The following is a 22,308-nucleotide window of genomic DNA, read 5'->3' as shown; positions in this document are numbered from 1 at the left end:
CCTTATGGAGGTGAGAGGGGGGGTCGTGTCCCACAGCAAAATTCACCCCATGCTGGAACTCCCGTAGCTCCTGCTCTGCACTCCCCGGGACGGGATGCTCTGTTTTCCTCCCAGCCTCTTGGGAAGGCGCAGCCAGCTCCTGGCATGTGGGAGGCAGCGATTTGGCTGCTCCATTGACCACTTCATGTTGTGTGTTTACGTGCATTAGGAAGGTTTCCAGCCCCATCATGCCGAGCTGGGCTCAGAGTGAAAGACTCTGCCTCTTGCTGCTGGCTGGAGTGGTGCTCTTCAGAGCAGCAAGTGGGGAAACACCAGGTTTTAAGGTGGTTTTATAGCTCAGATGGGGACTAAGGGTCTCCTGTCAGAGGAACAGGAGCTGGGAATGGAGGGAGCAGGCAGGAGTAAGGAGATCAGGTATGGCAGGATCCTCACAGCACCTTCATTTAGTCTGCTGCTTCCCTCCTTGCCCAAAGGCCAGGTTAAGAAAACCATTTTTTTTTCCAGAGGTTGTCAGATGCACCAGAAGACTCCCAAACGCACCTAAAATGGCAAGGACTGAGGCACCCCAGCTGGAGTTCAGTGTCTGTCCAGCCCAGCAGGTCTGCATGGTCATGTCCAAGGTCCCCACGGGTTTTGGGGAGGGGTGTCCTTGCCAAGATGTTGGGCTGCCTGCATTGCAGGTCGGGGAGAGCTGACCTAAGGGTTTGAATTTGGCTCACCAGCGCTGACTGCTGCTTCCAAGCCACAATTCCTGCAAATCCTTTGTGTGTCCATCTGGTATTATCCTGCTCAGACCTGGTGTGGCAATGACTCCTTTTCTGTCTCTTTTGCCCATGCAAAGCGTGGATGAACAGAAAAATCCTTTTGTATTTACGAAACCCTAAAGGATATGGGTTTTCTTCTCGCTTCTGCTTGGCAAAAAGCGCTGTTTCATAGGGAGAAAGTGCTGTTTCGTGGAAAAATTCCAGCTGTCTTTCATCTCTGAGCCCACCTGTGGCTGATGCTGTTGCAGCATATGGTTACCTGGAGCTCTGCTGACCGAAGCCACCCCTGGTTTACATCAGGGAGAAGGAAGCAGAGCAAGTGCCTGGGATCCCTGTGGAAATTGGAGCTATGCTATCACAACAGTCATAATACAGCGTTTCCTTTTCATCAGCCTCGTGGGAAAACACCGGGAATCTGCACAAGCAAAGGAGCCCACAATTAGTTTATAAAAGAGGGAGTGGTTGGCTGCTTGGTGCTGGGAGGGCGTTGTAATTGCACGGCACTCGCAGAGCGGATGCTTGAGCCGTGTCGGGTTGTTGGGGTTGGAGGAAAGCTTCCCACCCGGGAAGCAAGCAGGATGGAGAAGGGCTGGGAGACACCACGGGAGGAGTGTCCCGCCACAGGGAAGGCAAAGGGACAGCTTTCCCCCAATGTCACCCTATGCTTTATGGGGCCCACGGTGGTATCAAGTGCAGAGAGGGACGGCCGGCAGGGCACGAGGGACCACAGCCCCAGAGCCCGAGCACGACAGCCTCCTTACAGCCCTCTGCGATCTTGTGCTCACCTTGTGGGGTGATGCACCCCCTCCCTGAGCGCTGGTGGGGTGCACCCATGCCAGCCGGGCACCCTCGAGTCCAGGGCTGGAAACAGGGCGCCTCCAGGCTCTGCGCACATTCAGCTCCTTTAAGTCCCAAGCTTTGGGAGGCTTTTTGTGCCTGTCACCTTTCACACGCGAGCCGGGAACACCTCTGCTGAGCTCAGCAGCTGCTTCTCCTACCTCAGCTCTCATGGCCCCTTCTTTGTCTTCCCAAGGACGCTTCCCTGCCTCCTTGCCCTGGCCCCTCCACGCCACCCTGGTCCTTTCGGTGGCACCCAGGGGTGCCTGGGGACGCTGGGAAGCCACGTTGTGGGCCGTGACTGTGAGACCCCCCCCCCCCAAGGAAAGAAAATGGGGTGATGGGGAAGCAAAGCTGCAGGCCGGCGCTGTCACAGCCAGACCCCAGACCCCCTCCTTTTTCCCCAGAAGCGGGGCTTGCCCTGCCCCTCCCAGCCCCCAAAAGCAAACAGCACCCGCGGGGGCTGCACGGGGGCAGTTTTGGTTTGACACCCCCCACCCCACCCCCCCTCAACCCCTCTTTTCCCAACAAGGGCCACCCCCGGCTCCCGAAGCCGCCGGCTGTCACCTGCCCCGGGGTGCAGCCGCCCTCCCCCCAAAGATGCCTCTTCCCCCCCCCCCCCGCGGGGGCAGGGGCTGCTGCCCCCGGGAATAACAGATACCCCCCACCCCCCCCCCCCCCGCCGCCCGCCCCGCAGCCCGGCTGCCGCTAGATGGCGCACCGCGCCCGGCGCAGCCTCCGCGGGGCGGTGCGGGGCGGAGCTGCCTCCGCGGGGGCTGCGCGGAGCGGGGCAGGGCGCGGTGCGGTGCGGTGCGGTGCGGTGCCGCGCAAGGGTTGCGCGGAGCGGAGCGGTGCCGGCAATGGGCTCGGCCGGCAGCGGGTAGGGGTAGGGGTAGGGGTAGGGGTAGGGGTAGGGGTAGGGGTAGGGGTAGGGGTAGGGCGGGCGGGGAGGTGCTCAGCGCCCGCTCCGCGCCCCGCCATGCGCCCCCGCGCAGCCCCGCGCTCCGCCCGCTGAGCCCCGCTCGCTGCCTCGGCTGGGCGGGTGGGTGGGGAGGGGGTGCGGGGGGGGGGGGGGGGTGTCTGCCCCCTCCCCCCGCTCCCCCCCCCGCAACTTTGAACGATGATCACAGTCAACGCGGATGGGAAGATAATGGTCAGAAGATGCCTCGTCACCTTGAGACCCTTTAGGTAAAGTTGGGGTTTTCTTGTCCCTCCTCCCGGCTCTCCCCCGCCTTGCTCGGCCCCTGCGGGGTGGGGAAGCGTTTGAGGGAGCACATTTTTTTTTTTTTGGGGGGGGGGGTATTGCGGCTCGCTGTGGGGGTGGGAGGATTAAGCCCAGAGGAGGATGTCGGGGACCCAGGCAAGTTTGCCCGCAGGGCAGCGTGCTGGTCCTCCAGCGCTCGCTGTCTGCCGGCCCCCAAGTCACCCGTCTTACCGGTATATTTTGGGGGTTAATTTGCCGCTGGCTTTTTAAAATACCTTTATCGGGGATGTTGGTACTTGGCGTGGGGGGAATCGGTTCCTCTGGTTTAAAGCTACTGGTGCTGATGGGGATTTTGAAACCCCCCGTGAACGGGTGGCGGGGCTGGGGTTGATAGGCAAGCCTGAAACCCTCCGGCTCCAGCACGCCCGTGCCCACCTATTGCTTTTTTCCCCTCGGTGTAACTCTCCCCGGTTTTACCTCCGTGCATTCGCTTCCCATCTCCGGCCCTTTCTCTCCAGCTTCCTTATTTCACCGGAGATGCGCTTTGGTTGCTCCCAGGCTTGGGGCACATGGGAGATGCCGATGATGGCTTGCGTTTTCGATGGGAAGAGGGACCAAAACCCTACAGAAGTGGGAAGTGCCGCGGAGGTGGAGTGAAGCACAGGGTGGGGTGAGCCCAGCCCAGTGGTTGCCAGCGCTCTCCGCTGTGTTTGGGGGCCAGGGATCACCTGGGATCACCGGAGGGACCTGTCCGCTGCGTTTTTGCTTAGTCCAGGGAGGATGGGGCTGTGCTTGCACTCAGGTTTGGAGACGTTGTCTGCCTCTCCCCGGGAGTTGCCTGGCTCTGCCCTGCTTGCCTCCGGGGATTCCTGCTGCTGGATCTGTCGGCAGAGCCCTGGGGCTGGGGAACTTGGCCGAGGGGATGGTGGAAAGCGGTGGCGGAGCATGAGCCTGAGGGTCCCCAGGGCTTGGGCTTGCTCCAAGCGTGGTGTGGGGAATGACTGTGAGAGAGGTGGGAAGGACACACGCACCCCAGGGGCACGTTCTTTGCTTGGCTATTTGTTTTCTTAAGTGGGTTTGAAGTCTGTAGTGACTGGCCTGAGCATCCCTCTGGGCATCGCCCCTGGGACAGTGGAAACCCATCTTCAGCAGCGACCTGGGATCAGGCTGGGGGAGCCCAGGGAGTGAGTCGCAGCGTGATCACAAAGTCCCATTGGAGATGAGGATGTGTGTGAACGAGGGGTTTGTGATGGCAGGAGAGCACAAGGCTGGGGGGTCCCGGGTGTCCAGAGCAGAGCGCCTGCACTGTCCTGTCTGCGTGCCCTGGGCTGGCTTCTGCTCTCAAACCAGTGCAGACCAGTACCGGTGCCAGTGGATCCACTGTTTTTAACCAGTTAGGCTTTCCCTGAGGAATGCCCTCGTTGCTGGCTGGGCAAAGCCTCGCTGCTCTAGGGAAGCCCATGGGTGTGATCCCCTACCTGGTGGAGAGTCCTGGCAGCGGTGCCAGCAGCAAACAGGAGACCTGGCCCTTTGCACCAAAACATTTCATTAACGGCACTCCAGGCGTGCTTAGCAAAGCAATGCAAAGCCCTGAGCTGTGAAAGCGCCTGCAGCGAGTGGGAAGGGGAGAGAGAGCAAATCAGCGTAGAAACCATTTGTAGAAATGTCCAAGGATGGCTCTGATTTTATCTCGGTGGCAAAGGGCATTTCATTAGTGATGTTACCGGATTCAGGCAAGAATTCACCATGGAGCCCTGGTCCAGCTCACCGAGCTCTTGGTTTTGCAGGGCGTGGGGAGTTCAGGCAAGTTTGCAAGGCTTTTTGCGTGTCTGCAACATTGCCCAGTAAGAGAATTCACTCTGGTCCCCTTTGTGGAGGACGATTCCCATGGCTGAGCATCATTTTGACAGTGCTGTGATGGTGCTGGGCTCTGAGCAAAGCAACGTTTGTGGGAGAGGGAGCATCTTTTATTAGCCTGCCTGATGCTGCTGTTAGAAATTGTGGCTCAGCTCTTGGGCTCAAGAGACTTGGGTGTTGAGAACTTGTCTAATAAAAGACGTTACCTGTCTCCGTGGCCCTTGGTTTCCTCGTGCACATGCGTAACATTCTCCCTGTGGGTCCCAGCTGGGTGATGGAGCACCGTGGACAGACAGTCCTGCTGTCACAGCTCTGTCCTGCTGGGTTCTGCTGGCTTTCCTGTCCCCATCACCTCCCAACTCATTGCTCAGACCCTCCTGGCTGCATCCAGCTTTCAGTTCCGTGGGCCAAAATCTGCAATGACTGGGGCATCGCTTCCAATTTTCACTAAAGACTCGGAGAATTTGGCTTCCTTCTCTTTTGGGCACTGAGTCAGAACCCAGAACTGTGAACATTTCAGATTGGGGAGGATGTAGAGAGGGACTTGGCACCACAACTGTGCCCAGGCGATTAATTAAACATGATGTGGGATGACAGGCAAAGCCAGCAGGCAGAGTAGATGTTACTTGGTCTTTGGAGCTCCGTGGTCTTCAGTGAGTTAGACTTGATTTTGGAGGCAGAGGACTCCGTGCATTTGATGGGCAATTTGGAAGATCTGGGGTCTGGTATGTTTTACCTACTTCACAGTATTTGTTTTCTGCATAAGGAGTTTCTGCTCAGTTAAGGCTGGGCCAAGTATTTTTATTCACCTGGAGAAGATCAGCACAAAGTAAAAGAGATGGGGTCCTCAGGCTGAGAGCCCATCCCTGCAGCCTCCCTGCTCCCTGGAGCACTGCTGCTGGGCTGGATCTGCTTCTCTCCTAAGCACACCAGTTCCAGTTAATTCCAGTTAGGCTCTGATCACTCTTTTTTTTTTTTTTTTTTTTTTTTTTTTTTTTTGGGGGGGGGGGGGTGGAAAGCATCCTGTGTTTCACCTACACCCTCTGTAATCCAGTCAAAATTAAAAAGATTTTGTCTCCTAGTGACATGCTAGAGCACAGATCACCTTTGCATCTTTTTCCTTCTTTCCTCTTTTTCCTTCTTTCCTCTTTTTCCTTCTTTCCTCTTTTTCCTTCTTTCCTCTTTTTCCTTCTTTCCTCTTTTTCCTTCTTTCCTCTTTTTCCTTCTTTCCTCTTTTTCCTTCTTTCCTCTTTTTCCTTCTTTCCTCTTTTTCCTTCTTTCCTCTTTTTCCTTCTTTCCTCTTTTTCCTTCTTTCCTCTTTTTCCTTCTTCTCAGTGTTTAACCATCACTCCTTGCCAGAGTATAATTATGAAGATTAAAATGCGTAAACAAGGTCTTGCATAATGATGAAGATATTGTCAATAGGACGGGTGAGAACAAAGAGCAGGATCAGATGTGATTATTTAATCAGGTGATGCTTTGTTAAAATACCCCTTGGGGAAGGGGGTAGCTGGCAGCAATATGGGGCATTTGGGTGGGTTTTGTACCATGAGGTGTTCCCAGGGAGGCTCCTCGGTCACGGGGCATGGCTGGGCTTTGACCTCCTCCTCCAGCTTGTGCCTTCTCCACCGTGCTGTTGTCCTCTCCTGCCAGAGAGGTGCCATGGCAGACAGTGTTCGCCGCCTCCTGCTCTAAGGACAAATTCAACCCTGTGAGGCCAAGCTGGGTGCTGCAATCACTCTCCGTCATGTTCCCAAGAGCCTCTTCCAGACCCAGGGCTGCGCTGTGTGGCTGGGCACAGGGTGTGATAATGGGAACAGACTAATGTCCCCGAATCACTCCCTCCCCAAGCAATTTACGGGACACCATGTTGCTTCGCAGCATCAGGGATGCTCTACTGTTTCTGCAATCGCCTCCCTGCCGGAGCTGGACCACATCTCTCTGGAAACCCTTCTCTGAGGTCGACTTTGGGGGAGGTCTGTAGTCATCTCTGCGTGCAAATGCCGCAGCTTGATGGTTCATCAGCGTCTGCTGGGGAGGGGATGGCTGTGCTCCGCCGGTGGCTGCTTGTAGGCACACCAGCCATGCCTGGAGCCAGGCCTTTAGGGATGGTGGCCTGGATTAACCGAGTGCACGGTGCTTCTTATTGCTTGTTTCAACTGCTTTCCACCCCCCCAGGGCAGGCTCATTCAGAAATAAAAGGGACTTGAGCTGCTTCACTCCGGAGGGCTTGCCCAGGGGTGTCAGGCAGCTTTGCTGATGCACTCGAGCATCCCCTTGCCCAGGTGGGTCAGCTCTCCCGGTGCCTGGCTGAGGGTCTCCAAAAGGGTTAGTGAGCATTTGTGCTGGTGTTGAGCGTGCCCTGGCACAGCTTGTTAATGCTAACGAGCCCAGGGTGTTGCTTTTTCTCTTGATGAGGTGGGAGGTGAGAAGGGGATCCAAAGCTGCAGGGTGCTGCTTGTCCACAGCCCATGGCCGGGTGACCCTGATCTGCCGGGACCCCGCTGGGGATGGGCCAGGGCTGATCTGTGGGAGCAGGGGGGACGCAGAGGGGTTAAATGTCCGTTTGTGGTGGGCAGGGCTGATCCTCCTCAAGGCAGGCAAAGGAAACCCTTTGCTCTTGAGCCCCCCCCGGTGCTAAGAGCGAAGCCGCCCTGGGTCTGGGGCTCAGGTGCGCGTTGGCTGTGCGAGAGCAGCGTTGGAGCTGGCGGGATGGGGGTAGGAAGCTCGTGGGGTCCTATGAAGGTGCCGTGTCTTGCCCAGGAGCCTCTCCGGGCAGGGCAAGCCTGGCCGTGCCTTGCTGGGACAGCAGGGACCTGCCCTGGGAGCTCCTCCAGTGGATCTCCCCAGGGAAGCCCAGTCCTTCTTGAGCTGCTTGGCGCTGTATTTCAGCTCTCTACAGCATCTCCTGTAGCTACGAGTGCTTGGAAACAAGTTACTTTGCCAGCCCTTTCCAGCAACAGATAATTGCGGTGCTGGCACCTTGTAGCCCAGACTTGATGGCTGGCTCCTAATCCTCTGCCTTTTAACTACGTGATAATGATTAGATGGAGGGCTGTGGTGTTTCTTTGCAAGCCTTTCTCTGGAAGAGCCTGGTTTCGGTGTTGGGTGGCTGTGCTGTGCCTCTGTGTGCAGCTCCTGGGCCCTGCAGATAATGCTGCGAACCTGTAAAGGAGAGTTACTGGTTCCTGTCCTCGGTGGTTTGCTTCCCTTCAGCTGGGGGATACTGAAAGGCAGAAATGCCCGTGGGCACCCCTAAGGGCTTGCTCAGCTCCCCATCCCACATAGGATTGATCTATTTGAAGATAAACCCATTGTTTCACAAGGCTGGCTGGCAGTTGTCTTTTTTCCTTCTCCTCCTTGAACTTTTCCTTGCCTTTGGCCAGCTGAGATCCCTGGTACAGCCATGGCTCTGGTACGTGGAGCCTGGCGGTGGGTCTGCCGGGGCTTTGCCCGTGTCGCTGTTGGAGGGTGCTGCACCTCCACGGAGGCTCGGAGGCAGTGGCAGCATCTTTCAGCGGTGGAAAGTGGCCAGGCGTCCGTCCCTCGGTGCGGCACGCTCTACTTGCGTGCTGGGGATAATGGAATGCTTGGCTTTATGCGCCCTGGTGCACGATAACCCTCCTGCTTGCACAGACCTCCTGCCTGCAGCCTTTTCACCTTCCAAAAATGTCACTGGCCCGAACAGGAGCAGCGCTGAGAGCTCCTGCTTCTCTCGCAGCTGGAGGTGACCATGAGCTCGGCTGGGAGCGACGTGCGGTTCAGCATCCTGGCCGGCATGCCCCCGTGGGAGCCGCTTTCCTGCCAGCCTGAACGAACAAAGTGGCGGTGGGATGGTCCCAGGCCACTGTGTGTGCCGCCAGCGTGGGTCCCTCCTCGTCCTGCTGTGCACAGGGCTGTCCGCGCCGCGCAGGCGATGCCGGACACAATGGCAAATACCCGTGGCCTAGTTACAGGGGGAACAAAAGACCTTATTTTTTGTTTAAAAGGGTTTTTTTTTTAGATCCTTTGGGAGGAAGGGAAGGTACAAGGTCTCTCTTTTCTCTGATCTCTCCCAGGAGGAAATCGGGTATTGTTTATTGTAGTGGTTCCTGCAGTCTGGGTTATTGGGCTAGGTCTAGCGGAGCATCGTAAGGGCAGTTGTCGTCTGGTTCAGCTTTCCCACCTAAAGTGCAAGTCCTCCATTCCCTCTTGAGTCCTGCCCGTTGGAGCAGGCTCCAGGGATTTCAGAGGGTGTTCTCCAGCAAAATCCACCTGCTCAGTGCCAGGGTTTGGGCAGAAGCATCTTGGGGCTCTTCATGAAGGGTGTACGGGTCTGGCCGTGGTTGGGGTGAGGTACTGGTGTGCTCTCACGAGGCTGGGGCCGCAGAGATGCTCCTTGCCTGGGCTGGATGGGGTGAGCCACAGGGATGGAGCAGTTGGGAGGGAGGCAGGGGTTGTCCTGGCTGCCTCTTCCAGACTCCCCAAAACACAGCCACTCCTGCTGCTGTGCAGAGGGGTTACCCCAGGGAGGCGAAGGGTGGTGAGGCTGTCCCAGGAGCGAGCCGGTTCCTCGTCACACCTCGCTACAGCTCTGCTCTCCCTCCCGCAGGATATTCGTGCTGGGCATTGGATTTTTCACCCTGTGCTTCCTAATGACGTCGCTGGGAGGACAGTTCTCAGCCAAGCGCCTGGGGGATTCGCCCTTCACCATCCGGACCGAAGGTGAGCACCGCTCCGTGCCCGTCCTTTCCCATGTGATGCTTGGTGGCCCCCATGTGCATGGTCCAGCCGAGCTGACGAGCACCAGGGATACAGGCAGGATGATGCTCGGGTGCCTCCATTCCCAAGGCTCCCTCCTGACCCGTTTCAGGGACGTCAGGACGGTTCAGTGTCCTGTTGGCCCTTCTTGCCATGGCGTGAGGGGCTTTGCAGCCCTGGGGCTAAAACCTGGCTGTGTTCGCATCCAGAGGTGTACAGGCACAGATGGAGTGTGGATGCTGGCTCTGGCTCGCAACAGAGGGATGGGAAAACACCAGTGACTGGGGCTGATGGGATTAGACCTTCAGCTGCTGGTGGTGGTGTGGGTTGCTTGGTCTGATGTGCTGAGGATTTGGCTCGGGTACTTGGAGGGCTTAGTGATTTTGGTCAGTTTTGGTCTGCAGGGTGTGGAAATTGTTCCCTCGGGATGGGAAAATAAAAGGCTTTTGTGGTTTTGTGGAGGTACTGAAATGTAGAAGAGAAACAGTCTGATTTTTAGCAAGTGTGCTTTCTGTTACATTTTTTTTTAAACACCTTTTTTGGCGACAAGCGCAGTCAGCTCAGGAGACAGCCTCCATGGTGGGAGGGTCGTGTCCTGCCCTGGCTCTGGGAGGGCGCTGCTGCACTGAATTGAGCTTCGCCCTGGCTTTTCCTCTGCGATCCCAGCCTGGAACAGCATGGCCGAATTGCACAGAGGGAAATGCCCAGCTTGAGCTCCAGTGAGCAGAGGGAGCGAGGCTTGGTCAGGCCGCCGTGGTCTTCTCTTCCACACCAGAGGCGTGGAGGGATTTGAGCTCCCCAGCCTCGCCTGGAATGTGATATTTGGGTGTTAAATCATTCCCTTGTGGGGCTGGAAGAAGTGCTAGTTGCTTTCCTACAGAAGGAGAGGACTAAAGTGGTGGTTTCCAGAGGCTGGGTTGTGCTTGTAAACTTCCAGAGAGTTTAAAGTGCAGCCTGTGGCAGCTGGCTTTGCTTTCTCCCCCGTGGATGTTTCTGCCCCTGTGCTCTCCTAATTGTTCCCACCACAATTCCATTAACCTCCTTCTCCAAGGGAGTTCTCAGCCTGAGCCAGAGCAGGCTGCAGGATCAGGGCCTTTTGGTATTTTCTGTGTGTTTTACTATGGTCAGGGTACCTGCCCCTGCGAGGAGGGTGTCCCCGTGCCGAGTGCAGCCCCCAGGACAGCTGGTGAGTGAAGCCTGGTTGTAGCGGTTTTCTTCCTTCTCGGGGTGAGAAGCGGCACATGAGGAGGTTGGGCAGAAGTCCCCAGACCACCGCCTTCTCCAAACTTTGCTTTTGAGGAGATGGGTCCTCAAAAGGTTTCTGAGTTTGGAATAAAAGGTGTCACTTGTTACAGCTGCCTGCTGTCCCAGGAGAGCTCCAGCATGCCCAGGGCGTTTGCAGAGACCTAGAAGAAAGGTGAAGAGGGGCTGACTAACTGTGGGACCACCCCGAGCTGAGAGGTGGCACAGGTCGTGCTGCAAACAGCAGCAAATGTTTCCAGAAACCTGCAGAAGCCCCTGGTCCCACCCCAGAGGACTCTAAAGTTGTGGTGAAATGATCGCAAAAAGACGATTCTTCAGCTGCTTTATCACCTTTCTGGGTGCCTTGGGGTGGAATTAGCTTTTCCCATGTTTATTCTTGTCATCAATTTAACCCAGATCTTTGAGGTCACTGTTTCCCATCCTTGCATGTCTCGTGTTTAGCGGGCACGATCTCAGTGCACTCCTGGACCTGAGTCAAAACAAACCTCCTTTTGCAGGCTCTCGCACCTCCGAGCCCTCCACACTTACTGCTTTAGGTGATTAAATCAAGGTGTGTAAATGGGTTCACCTTCTTGCCTCTCAGCTCCCGGTCCCGGTGAGCCCCATGGGCTCTCCCAGGGGGTGGGCTGCCAGCACCTGCATGCCGGCCAGGAGAGATGCTCACTGCTCTGCTCCAAGGGTCTGGATGTCACTTCTGGTAGTGGTTGGTCGGTCTGATTTAAAGAAGAAAAAAGATTTATGACCTAAGTCTGCTAATTTCTCAAGCGTTTGGTCCCTTAGGTCTGTAACTGGCTGAGGCAAGTCCCGCTTTGTTAGAAAGCTCAGAAATTCGATGTAAAACTGTTTTGGGTTTTTTTTCTTTATTGGATGGATTTGCCAAACAAGGTATTGCTTCCAGATGAATTGCTGCCAGTTTGGCTGTTGTCGTGTTTCTTGTTGGGGAAGATTTTTTTTGTTCGTGGTCTCGCACACCGTTTTGAAACACGAAGCATCCTCTCTCCTGTCTCTGGAGGAAGAGAGATGCCACTCTGGAAAAGGGTCGTGTTCTTTGTCCCCGGGACTTGGCAGGCACAACCTGGGAGGCTTTTTCTAGCTCTTTAACGCCAGGTTCAGGCTGTTGAGGTTCCACCTTTCCTGTGATACTGGTATGTAGGGACTGGCCGTCCTGCCCGGTGATGTAGCTGCTCTCAGCAGAGCTCCCTGCACACAGCTACATGGGGTGACAAACCCCAAAAATAGAGCGGGACCAGGACCTCAGGGCATGTCCAAGACTGGAGCTGGGCAGGAGCTGGCCGACATGGCTGCAGAGCCCTCTCGGTCACCTCTGAAAGGTCGTGGCTGTTGTGGGAGGCTCTGATGCCTGGAAAAAACAACTATTGCACCCATGGAAAAAGGCGGGAGGGATGATGCACGCAGGGCAGCCTCACTGGTGTCACTGGGAAATGGGGAGTCAAAGCCTCTGGAAAGCTGGTGAGATGGGGAAACTCCAGCCTTGGAGACTTTCAAAACATGTCTGGCTGATGTGAGGCTGTGGGCAGCTCAGTCTGACCTCCAGGTCTGCTCAGCTTGGAGCAGGGGGTTGGGGAAGGGATTCCAGAAGTCCCTCCCAGCTGGGGTGATGCTGAGCTGACGTGGAGGAGCACTGAATGCGCGTCGAGGTCGAAGCGGGTTGATGGGAACAGAAATGGGTATGCTTCTTATTAGTGCTGTGAAGTCTCAATAGGTCTGTTTGAATAACAAACTGGCATTTAATTAACATGCGTTATGGATCCCAAGGAAACCCAAGAAATATTGCTGGTTGTTGTCGTTGCTGTTAAGCGCACAATGCTGGTGTGAAGACGAGCTCAAAGCAGCATGTTGATTTTGCTGGGCTGATTAGCTCTTGATGTGAATAACAGTGGGAATCGGGCCAGTATTCACACAAACCTGGACAGGTTCAGGGCTCTTGGCTTTGGAGGAGTTACCAGGTGCGTGGCCTCAGGTCTGCCACGCATCAAAGCCTGGGCTTGAATATCTCCTGCCACTGGGCTCCCAGTGTGAAACCCTCTGGAGTGCGCTGGTGGTCCCGCCCGGGGAAGGAGCCTGGTCCCTGCTGCCGCTCTCCTTTCCGCATGGGCTCATCGAAGCGTTGGGTTTAATGGGCCCTTTTGAGCATTATTCATGAATTGATTAATTTTGCATTGCAAGCTGGCAGCATCCTCTCCCCGTACGCCCTGGGTGTGGGCTGCTTTACCAGCGTAGCTGGTGTATTTCGTCGGGTACGTTTGTGGCTGGTGAGCGTCGGCCCCTGCAGCCCTTCCTGGGGGTGATCCTGGCTTTTGGGGCTGTTTGCTGTGGTCCTTGTTTCCATGTGTCCTACCGGACTCAGCAGCGATGCTCTGCAAGGGCAGCTGCCCGTGTGCTTCAATGCCTGCAGGGCTGGGGTGGCTGCAAAGAGCCGGGGTGGGGGCAAGCCCAGCACCCAAGCACTTAAAAATGATTTGCATCAGAGAAGTCCTGTTGGGTTGCAAATAAGTGGTAAAGCTCACTGTTCATGGTCCAGTCTAGGCTGGGGCTGTTCCTGTTTCTCCTTGGGTGTCTTGACCAGCACTGAACCTCGGCTATGGCAATCCATGGGGAAGCTTGTGAAAATGCCCCAGACTTGCCCGGAGCTTTCTTGGCTTCTGAACTGTGCGAGCAGCCGATCAAAACCAAAATAAAGATAGATGTGAGGCAGGAGCGTGAAAAGGAGAAATGGATAATGTCACAGTCCAAAAGTTAATCCCATTTTTAATTTTATTTTTATATGTGAATCCTTTTCTCGGAGGCTCTCTCCAAAAGCCAGGTTTTTCAGTGTGTGCCAGAAATCATTCCTCGCATGGATTCCCTGCTTGGTGATTCGATGCAGCAGAGGCTTTGCGTCTTAACAATAAATAAAAAAACCTTCTGAAATGTAAGTTATTTTATCCTAATCCGCTGCTGTCAAGTAAACACAGACAAAGGTTCCTTTGTTTTGAAATCGCCACTGAGAGAATTTGTTCTACAAACAAAGATCTAGATAAAAAAAGTGAACAGACAGGTCTATAAATTTTGAATGTGGGAGATGCTTTGGGGAAGGCTCTAGACTCAAGAGATTGAGTTTTCTGTGCCCTCTTCTCTCCTCCTCTTTAAATTTAAAATGTTTGGGTTTGTTTTTTTTTTTTTTCCAAGCATCTTTCTTTCAGTTTTGTTTCACTGCTGGAGTCAAGCTGTCTTGGGGCAGAGGGCTGATCCTGAAACAGCACCAAAATCTTTAATTGTGGTGCTTGCGGTGTGGCTGGGGAGGGATTTGGCAGCGGTCCCTCTGCCCACGGCTGTGCCCCAGTCTGGTTTCGGCAGCGATGTACATCCCGCTGGTGGAGCTTGCTGCTGCAGGGGATTAGCGGAGGAAAATAGGTTATTAAGTGTTAAAATGTGATTAGATGTGGCTGGAATATTGCCTGCAACTGCTGTAGCTAGTTTAAAAAATGGAAAGGCTTCTGATTTCTCCTGCTGTTGATTCCTGCGTGGTAGGGTACGAGGAGCTGGCGGAATTTGCTGCAAGCCCAGGGGACGTGTAGGACAGGTTATGATATGGCTGGAGCTGAGCTCTGCCACCGCTGTGGGCTGCTGATTCTTGCAAGAGGGCTCCGGTTTAATTTCAGCTGACCTTGATGGTTCTTTGATACAAGTGGTTCGTATAGATATCTCGGTGCTTGGGGTCTGTGTGCAGCAACAGCAGTTCCCACGCTGGGGTCCTTGAATCTCAATGCCTTTGGGAAGTGGTGGTTTGTTGAGCGCTGGAGTTGCATGTCCACTTTTCCCAGAATGGTCTTTTCAACTCATTTTCACGTGTTTCCTGCCTGGATTGGCGCTCCGCTTCAGAGCTCAACACCTGCCTTTTTTCACCCCGAAACGAGCTCCCAGCAGCAACTCCAGCTGGTTTCCTGTTGGTGGCCACAACTGGGCTCCTGCGTTGTGTTTCCTCAGCCACTTTGGAAACAGGATCACTGGGGACAGGGGACGAAGGAAGGACAAGGGTGGGGGAAACCCGATTTTTAGAGCGCAAGCTGGGAAATGCAAGTGAGCAGGGGTGCGGCACATCCCCTGTGAGGCTGTTGCAACTTGTCCTAGGTTGCTGAGATGTTTTTTTCAGTCTCATCTCCTCGGGGCTGCAGGGGATGGACCTGATGGGATATTAAACAGCTTGTGGACTGGGGCAGGGGGTTTCCCAGTCCTATGCCACTGGGGCTTTCTGCAGCTGGGCAATGGGAACTGCCTTGACCTGGAATCTGTGTGGAGGTGGGCAGTGCAGGGACTTCCCTTGGCCCGTGGCACAGCAGAAGGGCAGCTTCTGCTGCAAAAGCCTCTGCGATTTGGTCATTCGCTTTCATTTTGCAGGGAAAGAAAAATAAATGTGGAAAAGTTACAGAGAAAGCCTGCAGGGGAAGCTCCCCTTGCTGGCTTGGGGCATCTTGTCCTGGATGCAGGCTGTGGGTGAAGCTGAGCTCCGCTGCTTTCTTGGGGTGTCAGAATGGCTCTTGTTTGCTGTGTTGGGGTACGGGACTCTTGGGAGAGGTACAGCAGACAACAGCCAAGGCATGTTGCGCTGGAAATGGTGTTTAACGTCGCCTGGCAGGAGTCCTGCCCTTCTCTCCCCAAACCCAGCACGCCTCCTGTGTTCCAGCTGCTGGAGTGCTCTGCCTCTCCCGCGGCTGTCGCTTGCTCCAGTTCCTGGAGTCTCACCTGCTTAAAGCAATTTTTTCCACCAATGAACACAGAAGAGGAGAGGAAGGGAGATTGTTTAGGGCTGTGCGACACAGCTGAATACTTTGGTGTTTGTGGCTTCTGTTTGTCTCCAGAGCAGGGATATTGGTGGAGGGAGGCGGAGGGGTGGGAATTGTGCTGCAGAAGATAATGTTGAAGGTTGCTCAGGGCATCTTCGCCGTTACAGAGTCATAGCACTGTGAAGCGATGGGATCTCATGTTACTTCAGTCCCTTGAACTGCTCCTCGAGGAGTGGAGCTCAGAGGCCGAATAGAAATGTGAGAACCTGCATGATCTCCTCGGAGGGGTCCTTTGCTCCTGCTCTTGTCTCTGCTTGTTTTCCTTCTGCTCCAGCAGCATCCCAGCTGGGTTAGCGTGGCCAGGTACCATCGCTGTTTGTTCTCACAGAAGATGCAGAAAGGTCAAGCTCAGATTTGCTAATGATCAGAGTGTGCGTGAATAACTCTGTCATCCTCCCTTGCAGTCAGCCATGCTGGGAGGGGAGGAGGAGGAGGTCTGCGTGCATGATCCTGACCCGCCACATACCCTCTGCATGTGGCTCATTGCGAGGGAGGACAGCAGAGGAGGGGACAGCTTGGTTTGGCTCTGCCTGTGAGGTCCTGGCTGCAGTGAGATGCTGCTCAGCCCAAAGGAGCTTTAAAGCAAAACACAGATGTGTTCATCCTCACATCCCAGTTCCCTCTCTTGGGAAAGGTAATTTCTAGATCCATTTGCAACTTTGGGTCGCTGCCACTTGTGACAGATCCCAATCTGTTCCTCAGTTATTTCTTCTTGGTGCAGAGCACATAGTTCTTCTGACAGGAGCTTGAGTTGGGCAAAATACCTGAAAGTTGCTTTGTGGCTTTGACAATCCCTTTTCTTACCTGACCTTGCTGGAGAGAGCACCTGGGAGTGAGGGCTTGGGCTGCTGCCTCCTTGAGACGTGATGCATGGATGCGCGGTTCCAGGATGCTTGTGTTCCCTTTGCTTTCAAAAAGTCACGTGAGTTATAAATTTGTCTTGCTGCCTTTAATGCATGGTGAAGCGACAGGAGAACCAGTTGCAAAGGCTTGTGTAACCAAGTGACGGTGACAGCACGGGCAGAGCGAGGGAGGGAGCCCGGCAGGCTCTGCTGTGCAAACTCAGCACTGATTATTCTCAGTATCTTCTGAAGTGAGTTATAACCCTCTCCTGGGCTGCTTGTGTTAGGTTTTGATGTTGTCTGCTGAGCAGCCCTGGATAACTGTCTGCAGCGGCATGTGAGCAGCTTGGCAGGATCTGCTGCTTGAGCGTGTCTCGTCGGACGGCACAGGCAGCGGCTGGGCTGCTTGTCCGGGTGGGGCGATGAGGCTGTTCTCATGATCTGAATCCAGGACTTGCTTATGCAAAACCCTCTTGAAAGGCAGCGGGAGGTTCCCCTCTCTGATCCCCTCTTCCCCCAGTGCCTGTGGGGCCTTTAGCTGGAGCATTTCCCCAGTGAAGAGGGTGTGGGTGAGCGGGTGCGTGTCTCCTCCCTGGCACCAGCTGGGACACGCAGATCCCGCACACCCCCAATGCTTAATTTTCCTGCTGCTGCATCCAGAGCTGGATTAGAGTCTTCTGGAGCCTGTGGGCCACTGGAGGGATGCCAGCCAGGGGAGACCCATGGGGAGGAGTGTGCTGTGCAGCTCTTCAGTGCGTGGGGCTCGTTTCCAGCCTGGCTGCATCCATCTCATCCAGAGCTGCTCCAAGGAGCCTCGGAGGGCTGGAGCAGCCAGCTGATGCTGTAAGAAGTCGCCTGGTCGGTGCCAGGCCAAGCTGGTCGGTACTGGGAGCACATCCTTGGTGAGGAGCTGTGCTGGGGAAGGTAGGCTTTTGATTTTTGCTCCCCTAGAAAAATTCTGGGGAGGTGGGGCCGGCTTCCCAGCTGGTCCAGAGATGCTGTGCTCAGGACTGTTCTCTCCCTTCTTTGTTGTCCGAGTATTGGTGGGGAGAAGGGGGTTAATGGAAACCCAAAAGCATGACAGAGCCCCCATGCAGGGTGAGGGCTTTCTGCCCCAAGCACTGCCTCCCCCCAGCCCCACTCCCTGCCAGCTCCTGCCAGATGCTGGGTTGCTCCAGGGGCTCTTTTAAGCGGGTAACACCGCACACAGCAGCAGTAACAACTTATGCTGCTCTTCTTGTGGAGTGTGTGTGGGGGGGCTCATTTAATTATGGGTTGAAGTGGTGCTCTGTGCTGACGAATGGCTGTTGGTGACGGTGGTGGGTGCTGCTGGGAGTGACTGTGGGGGTCAGCTGCCCCCCTGCACCCGTGCAGCACCCCGGGGGGCGAGTGCCGTTGCCTCCACTGTGCTGCGATGAGAAGCTGGTCCTGGGGTCGCACCCCCTGGGCAACACAGGGGTGTCCTTAATCTGCATATTTTATTTTTTTTTTTGGAGCAGACCCTTGCTTTGCCCGGGTGGAGGAAGCGGGGGTTGATTCAAAGCATGTGTCCTCTCCCACGCCTGCTTCTTCTGGTGTCCCCGTGGGCCATCCCACTTCGATCCCAGAGCGCTGCATCCCCCCGTCGGGTGGGTGAGCATGCACCATGCTCCCATCTCCAACCCGCGCTTGGAAAGGGAGTTTAAAGTGGAAGTGTAAAACTTTACTGCTCTTATTAAATTGCTGTTGGAGGCAGGGAAATGAGTGCTGTTAAAATAAGGAAAAAGGCATCCGTGGGGGCTCCGTGTGACACCAGGTGTCACTGCCCACTTCTGGGCATTGAGGGGGACAAAATGTAGATTGGTGCTTTGCAGGGCAAAGAGGGGCAATAAGAATTGTAAGGGCTACCACAGTAGAGGTTAAGGCTTAATCCACCCTGGGGACGTGTCTCTTACTGAAGAAGAGCTGGTTTGATACAATTGCTGCTCAGAATTGGATGCCTGCAGGCTTAAAAAAAAGAAAAAAAAAAAAAAAAAGCCACCAAACTTAATGGAAGACGGACGTGTGAATTCACGAGTCTTAAACTGGCAGAGCAGAGATGAAGATCTTGGTGCGGTGATGTGTGCTGGCCCCTTCCCTGCTGCTGCCGTGTTGGAGGAGGGAGCAGCGGCATCCTGCTGGCCCTGGCACTCTGTTATCTCCATAAGCAGTGACTCCTAGGGAATGATTAAATCTATTAATTGATTTTCTATAGCTCATAAGGAAGTCAAATGGCATTTCCATCAACGTGTGATGAGCAAACACCCCACCACAGGCAGGAGGAATGTTAATGGCTCTTTATGCTTTTATTACCCCTTTTCACTCTTAAATCAAAATTCATCCTGAGGCAGCAGGTACTTCAGAAAATAAAACTAGCACAGTGGGAACCATAGCAGCTTCTGTAAAAGCTGGTTTTTGCCCCCTGATTTATTTGTTTCTCTGGCCTAAAGGAGAGACCAGGGCTCGGTTCAGCTCAGGCAGAGATTAGCCAAGGCTCGTCCCGCGGCTCTGCCAATGCCCCCCAGCTCCTGCAGGCTCTGCTCTGCCCTGCTCTGCTGCCGCTGGAAGGATCTGGCTGCTGGGCTCGGCAGAGGCTGATGGGTTTGGAGGAAGGGGAGGATTTATTCACCCCTGGAAACAGAGTGGCAGGATGCCCGGCACTGTTTGGCCAATATTTTTGGCTGAAGGAGAAATGGTAATCATTTTTGAAATGTTAAATTACTGAGTTCTGCTGTTTCTGAAACATAACATTTTGGGGCAGCTGTAAATAAGGTTGCGGGCTCGAGCGCTGGTCGTGCGGAGCCAGAGGAGCGATGGTGGTGCCGAGTCTCCCGAAGCCTTCCTGTGGCTCGTCTTGGGGTGTGCAAATGCTGTGTCGAGTCCTTCCCCTGCCCAAGAGGTTTGGGCTGACTTCCTGCATCCTTGGGGCATTGGCTCCTGATAATATAGTTTTTCCCAGGTCAGCAATGGGGGCTGTGAGCAAAACAACTAGTTGAGTTAAATGCTGATACCCTTGGAGAGGTGCCTCTCTTGTAAAAAGACCAAGAACCCAAACGAGGGTTGGTGATGGAGGGAGTCTGTGGAGCCACGCTGGGGCTGCCCTTGTGCCGTGGCACTGGTGTGTGCTGCTCATCGCCTGGAGCTGGGGGTCCTGGCTGCAAAGCTGGGGTCCAGCTTTGCCCCTGGTGCTGACAGCATCCAGCCTGGTGTTGGGTCCAGCTGTGCCCTGGGAGCCCTGGTGTCCTCTGGGCTTTGCTGCTGGCAGCTGTCCTTGAGGAAGCCCCGTGCTGGAGCCCTTGCGTTTTAGGAAGCAATTTAAAGTCAATATTAATCTTGTAGTTTGAAAGCCTCACGTGCAGTGTGAGGTGTTTGGAGCACTGCAGAATGGTGCTTAAAATGCCATTTAAAATAGTGCTGGCTGGCGGCAGAGGAGCAACTAAAAATACCCTGCTGGTACTTTTTTTAAAAAAAAAAAAAAAAGTGAAAGGGGGATGAGAAGGAGGGACAAGATGGGGGTTTAAAGATAAAACGAAATGAATAAAAACTGAACTGCAGCTTGCTCTGGGGTTGTGAATATTAGTCTCCTCTTCCCCAGCTACCTGCCTCCTCCAGCCCATCTCCTGGGACTGTGCTGGGGAGAGAAGGAGCTGGCCGAGCTCATTTTTCTTGGTGAGTGATGGCTAGTGGTAGGGCTTGTGGGACCTACAGGGAGCATCAGGTCTCTGGTGTGTGTGTGGGTATGGAATAATAAAAGTTGGGGGGAACAGCCCTGCGCTCTCCCTTTCGGCAATGAAACGCTCCTGTCTGAATGTAAGTGCCTATTTGTGTTGCTCAGCTTCCTGCCTTTTCTTATTTATATGGAAATAGGGAGCGAACATGTGTTAGGGTGGAGATAGAGAGCTGCAGACTGCTCTTACAGGCGGTTCCTTTCGGGTGGCGGGCCAGGGGGAGCTGGTTGGGGTGGAGAAGCGGCAGGAGCCCCTTCTGCAGGCTCAGCCAGGGGTCCCGTGGCCCAAGAGCTGCCCTGAGGGAGGCAGTGAGACCCCAGACCCAGTGGGGTTGGTATGGGGACACTGGGTGGGCACCCTCCCCCTCTGTGCAGCTGCAGGCTGGAGGAGGACTGGTGGGACCTTGGGTGGAGGCTGAGGTTGGCCCAGGACCTTTCTGTGGCATCTCTCTAACCAACCTCCTCCGTGAAACCTGGTGCAGCATCACTCTCCCATGGGGCATCACCCATCCTGGGCAGAACCTGCAGCGTGCTGGGGCGTGGGGCTGCAGAAGGAAAGCGGAGGTAAGGCTCGCCGCTTGTGGCAGCGCAGGAGAGCGGAGCCCAAAGCCGTGGAAGTCCGGGAGCAGCGTGGGCAGAGCGGTGCCTGGCCGTAGGGGTGGCATGGCGCTGGTGGGAGCGATTTATGGGGCCGAATGGGGTTGCTTCCCAGCTGCTGGTGCTGTTTTGGGCAGCATGAATGCCGTGGCACAGCCGGCTTTTGCTTTCAGCTGGGGAGCTTCTGCAGCACGTAGGTCCCCCTGGCTGCGGTGGCTCACCCCTGGGCACCGCCGGTGTGTGGGGGCTGTAGGAAAGCAGGGGGGGGTGTCTCTCGAGCCTGTGGCAGGGTTGTGATGGCTGCTATCACATGGCTGCGTTATCAAAGCCTGGGTCAGTCGTGGCACACGGCTGCCAGCCCCGTGGTGCCAAAGCCGGCCGTGCAGGGCATAGCGAGGCCTGATGGGCTCTGCCTGCCCAGGGATGTGGTGAGAGGGAGTGAAAACATCCCATTTGCTGTAGATTGCACAGCAGTGGTTGAGGGGATGGATAAATCCAGGGGGTAGATGATAGCAGGCAGGTGGGACGTAATCTACTTTACCAGCCGGTGACTTAAGGCTGCTTAATTTGGCCGATTACCAGGAAACCACTTTGTTGCTGGCCGTTTCCAGCGGCTTAGCAGCAGATCGATGATGCAGCTGGAGCCGTACTGAAGTGTCCGCTTCACTGGCAGCCCCCAGGCTGCTTCCAGGTGGACTCTCCTGGTGCAAACTGCTGCTGCTGGCGGGCCAGCTCCCTCTGTGGCTCCTTGTGCTTTTTTGCGTCGGGGCACTGGCTAAGCAGGTCCATGTTTTCTCTATATAACTTAAAATAATCAGTTCATAGCGGTTTAATGGCAAATGTGGGTGGGTTTGCTGAAGGCAACAACTGGGGGGGGAGCCCATGCTGGTGAGTGCGTGCCCTTGAGGGGTGCAGCCACCCAGGAGGACCTTGTCCATCGCTGGAGCAGTTTTCCCTCAGGGTGGGTGCCAAAGGGATGGAGATGGGAGGTGGCCATCGCTGCTAGCCCGAGCTTGGCCTTGGGCTTTCTTGTTGGCAGTTAGTGCTGGGTCTCTGGGTTGTGGCTGTAATGGATTATCTGTCAGGGTTAGCTGGAGCCCTTGGCTAGTTGACTTTTTGGTCTTTTAATCTGCTGGAATCAAAATCAATAGTAAAAGTAAATAGAGGAGTGTGGGAGGGAGAGAGAAGTGAAGGGCTGGTGCTTTGCTCCCCAGGAACTGGGGAGGTGCTGGGATGGGTGCCCTCCTGGGAGGATGAGGTCCCCAGGACAGCCCCTGGTACCAGCCACCTGAGGAGCTGGATGGTGAGATCTGAGTCCGGCTGCACAGCGTTGGGGATCCTCCATTTTCTTCTCCAAGAAATCCTTCAAGAGTACGTTGTCCTTTTGAGGGGTTTAAGTAGCTTGGAGTTGTCCTTTAAAGGAGAAATACAAAGCAAAGCAAATGATGCTTTAGATTGAAATTAATTCAGTTGGTATTTTCAGTGGACGTAAGTAGTATCTTACCATCTCTGAGCAAATTCCCTTCTTGTACTGGAGCGTTCAGCTGTTGCAAGACAGCCAGGCAGGGATATGACTTATGCCTGAGAAGGGGCGGGGGTGGGGGGAATCAACAAC

General features: G+C 55.0%; 1 protein-coding gene across 2 annotated transcripts in view; it reads left to right on the top strand.

The window, feature by feature from the left end:
- Positions 1–2,721: 2,721 nt before the first annotated feature.
- The window catches only part of MGAT5B (alpha-1,6-mannosylglycoprotein 6-beta-N-acetylglucosaminyltransferase B), a 68,598-nt gene continuing 49,011 nt past the window's right edge, over positions 2,722–22,308 (top strand). For both annotated transcript variants that reach the window (XM_086473633.1, XM_086473632.1), the window contains exons 1-2: positions 2,722–2,789; positions 9,254–9,366. In XM_086473633.1, coding sequence (XP_086329759.1) covers positions 2,722–2,789; positions 9,254–9,366 — 181 coding nt within the window. The remainder of the gene's footprint in view (positions 2,790–9,253; positions 9,367–22,308) is intronic.

This window comes from Leptosomus discolor, chromosome 15 (assembly GCF_034619465.1).
Source record: "Leptosomus discolor isolate bLepDis1 chromosome 15, bLepDis1.hap2, whole genome shotgun sequence".
Classification (NCBI taxonomy): domain Eukaryota; kingdom Metazoa; phylum Chordata; class Aves; order Leptosomiformes; family Leptosomidae; genus Leptosomus; species Leptosomus discolor.
This window is presented reverse-complemented; position numbering and strand designations above follow the sequence as displayed.